The following is a 12,500-nucleotide window of genomic DNA, read 5'->3' as shown; positions in this document are numbered from 1 at the left end:
TCTATCTATCTATCTATCTATCTATATATATATATATATATATATATATATATATATATATATATATATATATATATATATATATATATATATATATATATATATATATATATATAAATATATATATATATATTATAAAAAACAAAAAAATATAGGTGGATAGGTGAGGAGGGGTTAAATTCCATAAAGTCACTATAAAAAGTTAAATACAGATTTTCCCAATTTTCTTTACATCAATTGTATATATATATTTTTCATATCTTTACACTATTTTTTTGTAGATACTCATATGGGTTGCAGGAGGATTTTTTCCCCTCCCTTGTTCAGGTTGTAGCCTATTTCTTGACCAATGAGGATATTACTTGTTTCATTTCATTAAAAAAAGACAATGGTCACATGTACATTCCACTGTTTTCATTTTCTTATTTTTACCAAAATACTCAATTTCAGAGGACTATAATATGAATACAATATAAAAGAAAAAAAAAAGGAAATTGAAATTTTGATTCCCCTCTCCCTATTTTAGCAAAAGAAAGAAAGAAATAATGGTGAAAAAACAAAAGAAAGAACTAAAAGATACATATATACATATATTTTCATTAAAAAAAATATAGAAATTCAATTCAAGTAATGTGACTAAGCATACATTTAGATGCAATCATCTCCTTAAATATTCTGTCCCCCCTTATTTAGGATGAAGGTGGGTCCGGTCTCATTTCCTTCCAATGTACAGCGGTTGCTGTCTACCCATTCTACATTTTCATTTTTTTTCTCACATAAATGGGAGAAATATAAACCAAAATACTATCTACAACATGAATATGATATCAGAACTACAACATGTTGAGTAGGCCTACTCAGACCACTGTTTTACTGAATAGTATGAGACCTGTCCCATCTTTCTGTCAAAAATTAAGCCCGTAATTTGAGCAACTAGATATCCTCAGTTTTTTTTACTATAACTTAAACATTAATGAACTAATAAAAAAAAGAAAAAAAAAGCCTTGAGAAAAAACTAAGAAAAAGGCATGAATGGTTGAAATTGCAATGATCAAAGTTAAAGAAAAAAAAAAAAAAAAAGGATTTATGCATGCCATGCCGAGGGTGGATGAAAATTCAAGAGACCACCTATGGAGGCTGCTCTTTGTTCTGTACACTATATAATGTGGAGTTTTGTGGTTCTTACAGTGCTACTCTTGAGATAGTGCTTTCTAAAGTTGATCTAAACCCTCATTTTTGGATGCTTAAATTGAAAGAGAAGGTGAAAAAAATATTGCCCCACTTTTATTTTGTATCTTGTACAGGTGACCATTGCCATTGGGTTAAACATTTTAACCCATTGCAGACAGGCATCATTACATACATGACCTGCCTGCGATGGTGTCATGGCGTTTGGGGGTTTTGGATCATTGTGTTATTTCATTGTACTCTGAGTAATGAGTTAGTGATGATGACAATTGCCGTCATAATTACTATAATTGCAGATGGGGATAGATTTGCTTGCCTAGTCTCCAGGATGAGTTTTATTTCAGAGTGAGGCAGCTTCATGCAATATACCTTGACTTTTCCTACTCTCTCTCCCTGTCACTCATTGTAAAATTAAGTCCATTTTTATGTTTGTCATTTTTTTTTTTTTGTGTTCTATTGTATTGAGAGACTGGTAGGCTCTATCAATTCTGCAGTTGACTAAAATTGTAGTATAGGGTCCATATTAGCTCATTATTTTCTTTATACTCAGTGTGATAAAAGTATTGCTGTTTTATGGGAGGACAAAATGCAACTTTATCTTTTTTTGTATTCATGTACTGTCATAAACAAATACGAAAAAAATAACCATCCACAATAAAAATAACAAGAAGAGATGGGGAAGAGGAAGGATAAGGATAAGCCAGATTTGCGGAGCAGGTGCTACACCGGGCTTGTATGCACTGAGGCGAGCCCGTCTGTGTCAGCGTGTGCTGACTCGTGAAAGAATGTGCCAACGAGTGTTGACTCGATCTAAGCTTGGTCCTTACCCAACGCAGTGCCCAGTTATGTCAGTAACCGCCAGGTGACAGTGGAAACTCATGAGTTTGGACGGGACTCGATGGAAAAGGAAGGAAAGCTGTGCTTATGCTGTGAGTGCCACAGTATAAGGCAGCCTTACTGGCACAGGGGCACATTGCAGACACTGGGCATGGTTTGAGTCACCTTCCTCTTCTTGTTCTGCTTTCACATCCTTCATCACTGGTGCTTTTGTGCAAGAGGTCAGCAGCTTTGTGTGTGCCATTGCTCTCTAAAGATAGTGCTTGCTAGACCGTAGATGGGTGCCATGCAAGGCTCTCTTTCCTGCTGTTGCTAGGAGAAAGTTGTGCCATCTAGGTTTATGATTTTAGGTGAAACCCATTTTGCTTAATATTATGGAATTATAGTAATTATGATTGTAACTGTCATCATTACTCACTCATTACTCATAGTACAATTAAGAAAAGTGATCCAAAATCTCCCAGTGTCATGTACATCATGATGCCTGCCAAAAACTCCTGCATCATACATGTTACGACAGCTGTCGCCAATGGGTTAAGTGGTGCATCTGGTAAATATATATATAAAATGTCATGTAATTATGTTTAAAATCTATGAAATCATTAATGTAATATATTCATATAAAAGCATCTACAGGATAATGTAACAATGGAATTCCTTTAGTGGATGAAGACCAATTATGAGGATTCTCTTTTTTATATGAAACATTTTTCTTTTCTTTTTTTTTAATGCCTTCAAAAATCACAAAGATTTGAAATCATTCATGTCAAATTCTAATCTTTTGTCTTCCTGTTTCTAGGAATTTAAATGCAGTCTTTACATATATTTATCCTAAAGTTATTCTATTCTCATATGCTCTGAGGTGTACTTTTGAAAGTTTTCCTATCAAAATGTATATAAATTTGCACTATGAATACAAAGTAAAGCAAGAAATATAACAATAGCATCACAAGTGTATAGAATATGGAACCCATTTCATAAATTTCATGGCATAATTTAACTTTACACATTCCTTTATACCCATCCTTATACAATAACACCCATATGCAAGAAACTAGGCAGCAGTTTTCTACAAACAAAAAAAAGAAAGAAAAAAAAGAAGGAATAAAAAAATGGGTTCACAGATATAAATGACCCAAAAAACAAAAAGACTTTGTACCTTTTTAAGTCCTACTTCATCAAGAGGTCCGCATTTGAGCTGCCCGTTGATGTAGGCATAGGCGTCTTGGAGGAATGCTCTTATCCTCCGAAGGTGGGCTTTTGCTTGGGCCATTGAGGTTGGTGTGTAGTCGACTTCTATAATAGGGTATCAGGTGGAAATGTTACTTGTAATCATAAACACATGATGTTTTTATTCTTTGTTCTTTGGAACAAATGATAATCTGTCACCTACAAACATGATAAAATTAAGTTTTGATTGGGGAAGCCATTTCTGTAGACACAGACACACAGACATACAGACACAGAGGCACAGACACAGACACATGCACAGACACACACACACACACACACACACAGAAAGAAAAATTAGTAACACAGGAAATAACTGATACTCACTATTACGGTAATGTGACAGGAGGCAGAAGAGTCTGAATGCGTTGACAGAGTGCTGCTCCAGTAGTTCACTTACACTTATAGTGTTATAAAGAGACTTGGACATTTTCTCTGCACCTTTGGCATGCAAATGACCTGAAAAAAGGTAAATTTAACAACTATTATTATATCTGAACAGAATTGAAGATCTTTTGTTCTGTTAACAAGATTAATTCTTTCAGTTTTAAGATATATTTATTGTCAATTCTTGAATAAAATATCAAACCTTTCAGCTTTCTATGTGCCCAGGCTACTAATTCTTTAATAGTCAATGTCATACATTAACCCCTCCACAAGTCTGTTTTGCAGGGTGGATCACTTTCATACTGTATTTTTCCTTTTGATGAAATTAAAAGCTATTCATTTCTTCAATTATGATGCCCTATCTTACCAAATGCTAATTAGTATCTCTTTGCAAATATAACATATAGACTCATTTATTATACCATAAATCTAGAAAATAATAGAAAACACACACATCTGAAGATGCCCAAACCAGGCTGAACATCTTAAGATATGGGCCATCTAGGTAGGGTTGATTGTCTGTCTATCAAAGCCTTAGCATGAAGCTCCCCTCCAGCTTTGCAATATTTAAATGTCTTTCCATAATTTACACTATTGTATTTGGAAAGAGATCATAATTACATTGCAGAAATTAAAATATTCTTGATGAAATTAAATCAAAACCTCCACTCCTTCTTTGAGTGTCCAATACAGTTCATGATCTTAACCTATTCGCGCTGGATGATGTGCTGATACGTTTTGTGTTTTTTTGGGTCAGACGCCGGCGATGAGATATTTGGTCAAGGCCGGCAGACAGCCTAGGCTTGCAGCTAGTGCACCCGAGAATCCCTTGGCGTTAGGCTTATGCGTTTGAAAACCCTGGCATTCTGACCATTCAGAGCTGGATCGTTCCGGCGTGAATGGGTTAATAAAGTACACTTCTACATCAAGGCAACATGAATAACTACAAGCTTTGAGTTTTTAGCTGAAAGCAATTGAAAGTCAAGTTCAGTGAGCAACCTATATCACCAATTTAAGCACTCTTAACCAATTAACAATGGGATGGTTTTGTATGGACATTTCGTGGGGGTATTTCGAATGTGCAAGCCTAATGCTGCAGGATATTTGTATGCTGAGGTGGTGGCCAGCCACTACACACCCTATCACTTAGTCAAGTGGCCAGACAAAGTCATGACGTGGCATTCATACCACCGGGAAAAAGACCAGACAAGCCATGATATGAATGTCATGTCAACTGTCATTATCTTGGTCACTTTCTTCAATAACCAAAAATTGCCTGTAACTATCACTATGATTTTACAAAATAAATCAGTTGTAACTTTCATCATGGGTAATAACCCTTACCTGTGTGTAACCAATAGTTACACCACTGATTACAGCTGTGGTATGCGCAGCATTGGGCTTCCTCATTTTCATGATGAGGAAAAAGCAGGTCGATACCACCAGAATGGAGGTCTATTTGTGATCCAAGAATGTGACTGTAAGAAAAAAATAAGACAAAAAATTTACTGTATAATCAAGCTCAATACATTTAGGTAAAAAATATCAAGTAATGAGACAAATTTAAGAACAACAAAAATATTAAAATCTTGAACAGGAGAACCAAATTCTAGGAAGCTACATGTTGTTCCAGAACACGAATCAGGGTTTCTGATGTATACTGTTCCATTCCATCTTACCTTGCCATTGCCGAGCACTCAATGTGCCAACCTGGCCTACCATGGCCCCAGGGGGAGTCCCAATAAGGCTCTCCAGGTTTGGCACCTTTCCACAGGGCAAAATCACGTGCATTTTTTTTCATGTTGCTTTTTGAAAGATCTGTTATTTTTGGAAGTGGTACCATTTTCCCATATTTACCATAAGCTACTGTATCGAAGTATACTGAACCTGTGAGAAATACAAATATATAGTAATAGATGTGCAGTAGGATGAAAAGCTTTTCAGCAATTATCACAACTGCCATTATTTCAAGGAATGACTATTATTGCACTTGAGAATAATTCAATAAAGACAGATCTACTTGAAAAAATATATATATATACACACACTGCTCTAAAAGTTAGAAAGTTATCCTACACTCACCATCACTTACAATATAAGCAAGTTTCTTCTCTATAACTTTCTGAATAAAGCTAATAATGTGTGGTATATGTTCTGTAACTCTTGGTGCTATAGTGGGCCTCATGACTCTCAACCTGTCCATGTCACTAAAAAACTCTTCCTCGTAGTATTCCGTTACTTCCCGGAAACCAACACCTAGCTGGGGGAAGTAAATTGGAGAATGGACTAATTGAGGAACGTACATGGAATCTCCAGGTATTGAAAGCGGGAAAATCATATCATTAATCTTCTAAGACTACTTTATATGTCAATGAACTACATATACATTAGATGGAGATGGATCCATGAATATTTTGCATCTTTTGGTAACTTTCACAACTCTTACACATACATCATAACCTGGCAAATAAGCTGCAGTCAAATATTGATGTTATCATCAAAAATTGCTTTAGTGTAAAATAGGCTCAAGTAACAAGGTGTAACTTTACTATTTCATAACCAGCAACATAACTGTTACCTAAAGCTCTTCATTTCAACAGCAATGGTGGAAGTCATAAAATGTATATAAACTTTGGATACTGTCAAATAAATATGTGTGCACTGTATACTTATTGAATTGAAGAAATCAAATGTGATACTGATATAATCCAACTGCTCACAGAGGTGAATAGGTAAACAATGTCAAACTGGCCTAGAATGTTAAGAACAGTGGTGTCACAAGGAGTCTATCTTTGGGAAAATTAATTATCTTTACATTGAAGACAAATTGTTGCTATCTCAAATTTGAATCATAACAGTGCACAGTACATTAAGGGCCTCTACATACAAAATAAGAATGACAATTTGAATTGCAATTTGTGAAAAAAATGACAATAAATTGCTATAACACTTACATCCTGGGCCCGTCTGATTATTTTGTCATCAATGTCAGTCACCCCTAAAAGCATCACGACATTAAGGTCAAACATCTTGGTCAGAATTCTCCTTATAATGTCAAATTTCACATATGACCTGCAAAATCAAAAATACAAAAGATTAAAGTTGGAAAACCAAATAAAACCTAGCTGTGAGTGCCTTTCATCAATAATTTATTTCAATTAAATTGTCGTCTACTGAATACTTACAACAAAATCAAACACTTTTGAACTCACAAGGCATGGCCAATATGTGCAGAGTCGTACACAGTTGGGCCGCAGGAATACCACATTATGAGACCAGGCTGTATAGTCTTCAATGGGACCTGAGAGAGAAGGTAAGTATCAATGCCACAGCCCTCGAATATGGTATGATTATATTCTTGAAACCTAAACAGAAACATGTGCCTCTAAAATTGACATAATGATTTGAGTGATAGTGATTGATAAATGAAATCTTTTAACCATTATTATCGAAGCAGATGGTCACAATTTCACAGCCAAGTACACAGTTACCTTTTCTCTGACTGCACTATTATATATGGAAATTCCAGTATCATAACCTTCTGGCAGTGTCCATCCTTTACTCGAATACCATCGTTTACCTGGAATATTCAGTAACAAATGAGGGCATTGTAAATTTGCAAGATTCTGCATAACTATCCTAAAAGTACAATAAAATCAACATAAGAGCCCAATGAAATCAATGTAAGAGCCTAATAAAAAAGCATGAGAAGGGATTATGGATCCATAAAAACATCATAAATACATCATACCATTATGGACATTTTTCTTTTGGTAGGGTCTATATGGATCTGGACACATATGAAAATGAAGACAACACATGAGACGGAGGAGGAGAAGAAAGATGAAGAAGAAGAAGAAAAAGAAGAAGAAGAAGAGGAATAAGAAAAGGAAGAGGAATAAGAAAAGGAGGAGGAATAAGAGAAGGAGGAGCAGCAATAAGAGGAGGAGGAGGAGGAGGAGGAGGAGGAGGAGGAGGAGGAGGAGGAGGAGGAGGAGGAGGAGGAGGAGGAGGAGGAGGAGGAGGAGGAGGAGGATGAGGAGGAGGATAAGGATGAGGAGGAGGATAAGGATGAGGATGAGGGGTGAGGATGAGGGGTGAGGAGTAGGTTCAAGAGTAGGAGTAGGTTCGAGAGTAGGAGTAGGTTCAAGAGTAGGAGTAGGAGTAGGAGTAAGAGAGGAGGAGAAAGAGAGGAGGAGGAGGAAGAGAGGAGGAGGAGGAAGAGAGGAGGAAGAGAGGAGGAAGAGAGGAGGAAGAGAGGAGGAAGAGAGGAGGAGGAGGGGAGGAGAGGAGCAGGATTAAGAGAGGAGGAGGAGGAGGGGGAAGAGAGGAGGAGGAGTGTAACCGCCTCAGCACAAGTGCATTCTGCGGTTTACGTCCTGTTTCCCCTCGTCGACCCAGGTCAAGAAAGTACCTTTTCTATAAATTGACCAGAGCCCATCGTTGTGTTCCCACGCCATGTTTTATACAATTATCAGTGTCTTTCACATAGAAAGTTTATCTTGTTTATACTCAAAATGATGCTCTCATTGCACTCAGTCCTTGATTATATATGTACGATCATTATTTGTATGGATATTCATGATCACTACTCTTACATGTATTTTGCCCTTTTCCCCTTGTTCCTCAGGCCATAAATAAAGGTTGCCTCTGGCAAACAGCCTGTCCCCTCTTGTAACCATTTTTACTGTGAATGTAACTTGAACTATTTTTTGAGTTGCTATGTACTTCAAAACCGTATTTTGTTCTGCCAATGTTAGTTGAGTCTAGCATCATTCTGGAGACCATCTCTCTGGAGAGAACACACCCAGCCTCCTGCAGACTCTGACCGCTCGCCCTCGCAGGCATGGCACGTCGCCCCGCTCCTCTCCGGGTGCCTCTGCCACGCTTGTCAGCTGTACCCCACGCTACCAAGTTCCCGTAGAAATAAACCATCAAGTCTGCCACAACTTTAACTTCACTCACCACCAAACAAAACTACAACTTTATTACACTGCTGGCAAGCGGTGACATAACAACACACGGGTTTGTTACATTGTTGGCAAGCAGTGAGGTAACAACACACGACTTTGTTACAGGAGGAGGAGGAGGAGGAGGAGGAGGAGGAGGAGGAGGATAAGAAAGATAAGGAGGAGGAAGAAGATGAAGAAGAAGAAGGAGAAGAAGGAGAAGAAGAAGAAGAGGAGGAGGAGATGGAGATGGAGATGGAGATGGAGAAGAAGAAGAAGAAGAAGAAGAAGAAGAAGAAGAAGGAGAAGCAGATGTAGAAGAAGAAGAACAAAAAGATAATTCCTACACATCATGAAAGAAGAAACAATAAAATATATGGGAATGCACATAGCTTATGCATATAACGGTTGCATATGTGATAGCATTTGTTGTGTAAAATCATCTAAATACAAAAGAGCATAATTCATAACAATTTAGTAAATAGTGTGAATACAGTTTAGTCATATCTATATATAAGTAGGATAAAAAAAAAGAGGAATGAAATGCCAGGCAGACTAAACTTGAACAAGGCATGAATAAACCATTTGTTACAAATTACAAACAACTCACCTAACATAAATGGATAAACGACATTTGCCTGACGAACTCTGCTTGATATGGCAAGTAGTTCATGAGACCTGAAGACAGGAGCATGACGCAGCACCAAACACCCCATGCAACGTGTGGCTGCCATCTCTGATTGTAAGAATAAATCATTAAGAAAATACCTTCATCAGAAATACAAGTATTCTTATTTTGAATAGTGATTTTTTTCCAGGCTATCTATATGTAGCAAAAAAAAAAAAAAAAAAAAAAAAGGGAAAGAAGGTTTCATTAAGATTCCACAATATGCCCTAAATCAGTGGTTCTTAATCTTTTCCCAGCACTGGATCACTTTCACGGGTGCTGTCACTCAGTGGGACCCAACCATATAAAGAGAGTCAGGACATAACAATATGATACTGCTTTTCAGGTAAATCTCTTATTGTTCTTGCCTTATAAACTGTGGAATTCTGGGGTCCTACACATTTGTACACATAGAAAATTCAAAGACAAATTTTCATTGAACATGAAGTTAAATGTGCCATTGAACTCTCAAGACCTCTTCACAGAACCCTGGGGTTTAGCAGAACACATGTTGAGACCCACTACATTAAAAGATTCACAGATACCAAAGTTGTTAGTATGTTTCATACAGTAAAACTGGAAAGAAATTCTATTAACATGCAAATAGTAACAAAGACTTACCAATTGAGGTGCAGAAGATATAGAAAATATTAAATATTACAAAACATCATAATGATTCACCACTACCAGTTAAATCAAAGAAGGCGTCATTCCCCCTTCACACTATAAAATATATAATATGCAAACACACATACATAGAGAAAAAATTTGTACCCAGATAGGCATTTCTTATCTTATCATTACTTATGCAGCCATGTCCCTGTTCACTTAAGAGGTAGAACTAGTATGAAAGTCCATAAAAAAAATGAAAATTGCTTATATGCTTCTTTGCAAAATACTAAGAGTGACTTCTTGTTGTATGGTCTTTATTTGTTTGCATGGGCACATCTCCAAAAAGCAGAAGTAAAAATTGGAAGAAGAGATAAGAAGATGGGTTGTAACAGTCTAGAAATTTTACACAAATAGTTAACAGGGGAGTGGATTTACTGAACTAATGTAGCTTTCAGTAAACAAGTCAAAAGTGATGCATGTACTGCCTTTGCTGGTCTCTTAGATGAAATATCAGTAATCTAAAGTAATATAGTGGCAACAACCACTGTAAGTCAGCTGGAGCAGTGGGATGCCATATCTGGCTAAGTGAAGGACACACAAACTGAAACTGCCAAATTTATAGCAATGTTCCAAAGCACAAATGCTGACAGCCAGTAGATGCCAAATGGCTTAGATCTTTTTTCTAGAAACAAATTTATCTTTGTCCAATACAACCACATCGCCAAAAGAAAGCTTACTGTTTGCAGGTGAACTGAGTTGTACTGAGCTATAATCCACTGTACACAAACATTCTGTTTGTATTACTAAAGACATTACAAAGTCCTACAATAATACAACACAATATAATGTCAAATAATATTACTTATGAATTATGGCTGGAGACCAATGAAGCTGATATCACTTTAGTGTATCTTATTTCCTTCGGACACATAACCTTCACAAGTTAGTGATACCTTTTTTTATATTCTTTACTTTTAAAAAATACTAACTCTAATGCATAACTTTAGTATGCAACTGAGAAATGTTCTTGGAAATGCCAAGGTAAATAAAAAACAACAGACACCATTTGAACTTTGCAGACATGTAAATAATAATGGCACTACACTCCATGTACAAACTTTGGAATCGCAAACCATTACAACAGATACATAACAGTTTTAGATTTTGAGGTGTCTTCATAGACCTCAAAAAGGTCATTGTGGAATATAATTTATTTAATCTTTGTCTTACACACCATTTATTGATAAATAAAACGTAAAATAAAGGCCATATATATCAATGACAATCCTCGGTGATATCTTTTTTATTTATTTGACTTGATTCTTTTTTTTTAGCATTTCTTAAAGTATGAAAACACCTAGTTTGAACCATGTAACAATTAAGATAGGAAAATGAGACAAGATAAAATAATTCCATAGCAATGGAATAACATGAAATTAAATGATTCCACAACTAAAATATCTGCCAATAGTACTGGATATTTAATGAAAAGTGAATCTCCAGATGGATGTTTGTGCTGAGCGAGAATTCACAGACTAGATGTACTTTCTAATAAACTTTTCTGACACCTTTGGTAGACATTGTTCTAGGCATGCCATATAATCTAATAAATGGTCTTTGTCAGCAATATTAACTGTATTGGTAAATATGAGAATGTGCCATGTAAAAATGTGGAATCGATGGATTCCTCTCAACCTCTACTGTTCATATATAGTGGAAATAGTGCGTGCTTCCACCCCTGGACCCCACAATCTGGATCCCCTTTTTTAAGGCACTTTGTGCTACCCCATTCTACTTTGGGGCATATTTCGTATGCAAAATCTTAGCCCAATTACCTACCTAACTTTACCTAGTTTTGAATTAAGCCCTAGCCAAGGGGGACTTCACCCCACAGACCCCCCCTTATTCAAGGCACTTCGTGCAACATACCTTGATAACCACCATCCTCGGCCTGAAATTCAAACATGGTTGTTTACAACTAGAAACCCCCAATGAATTACCTGCATGCACTGTTATGTTCTCTCGATAGATGGCGCAATATTCCACATTGTTTACAGTATAATTATTGAGAGCCCTCTATTGAGTGGTCTCGTCATTATCGGTCCTAGTTTCCTACCCTGAGGAATATATGAGATGAAGTCTCAGTTGTTGTCATCATGGCGCAGTGTGAGGATTATTCATGGTGGGTCGCAGCATTTTCATCTACAGAACTAATTACATATCATAAGTATCACAAAGTGCCCTGAATAGGGGAGGTCCACAGGGGGGTGTGGCCCCCTCTTGGCAAAGGTTGACATCAAAACTAGGCAAAGTGAGGTTGGGCTAAGATTTTGCATATGAAATATGCCCAAGATTCATATTTTAGCCTGCAATTTCCCTGATATACTTCCTGCCTTCCCCTACTATCGGGACCCAGATTGTGGGATCCAGGGGTGGAAGCGCGCATTATCTCCACTATATATTAATAGTAGAGGTTGAGAGGAATCCACTGATACCACTTTTGTGGTATTGAGTAACGCGGCGTTATTCGGAAAATTTACTGCATTATCATCATTATTATTCATTTCAACCAGCAACATCCCAATCACACTACATGCCTTCAACAGCTACCAGAGCCAATATCATTGTCG

The 12,500-nt window shown here is 36.7% G+C and overlaps 1 protein-coding gene across 5 annotated transcripts in view; it reads right to left on the bottom strand.

Annotated features, from left to right (window-relative positions):
* Positions 1-12,500, bottom strand: part of CysRS-m (cysteine--tRNA ligase-like protein, mitochondrial) — an 18,436-nt gene that overhangs the window by 5,290 nt on the left and 646 nt on the right. For 3 of the 5 annotated variants that reach the window (XM_043022155.2, XM_043022157.2, XM_043022158.2), the window contains exons 2-10: positions 9,202-9,327; positions 7,134-7,222; positions 6,855-6,943; positions 6,597-6,714; positions 5,725-5,902; positions 5,322-5,529; positions 4,987-5,120; positions 3,583-3,714; positions 3,185-3,321 (exon numbers count right to left, since the gene is read on the bottom strand). In XM_043022155.2, the coding sequence (XP_042878089.2) occupies positions 3,185-3,321; positions 3,583-3,714; positions 4,987-5,120; positions 5,322-5,529; positions 5,725-5,902; positions 6,597-6,714; positions 6,855-6,943; positions 7,134-7,222; positions 9,202-9,325 (1,209 nt within the window). In that variant the 5' untranslated portion in view covers positions 9,326-9,327. Of the gene's footprint in view, positions 1-3,184; positions 3,322-3,582; positions 3,715-4,986; positions 5,121-5,321; positions 5,530-5,724; positions 5,903-6,596; positions 6,715-6,854; positions 6,944-7,133; positions 7,223-9,201; positions 9,328-9,626; positions 9,771-9,879; positions 10,026-12,500 lie in introns of those variants that run through there. The other 2 variants (XM_043022154.2, XM_043022156.2) reach the window with 2 other exon arrangements.

The sequence above is a fragment of the Penaeus japonicus genome, unplaced genomic scaffold (assembly GCF_977035675.1).
Source record: "Penaeus japonicus unplaced genomic scaffold, GWHDUDI00000001_assembly GWHDUDI00000004, whole genome shotgun sequence".
NCBI classification, from domain to species: Eukaryota; Metazoa; Arthropoda; class Malacostraca; order Decapoda; family Penaeidae; genus Penaeus; species Penaeus japonicus.
Note: the sequence above shows the minus strand (reverse complement) of the source record. Positions and strands in the feature narration are given on the sequence as shown.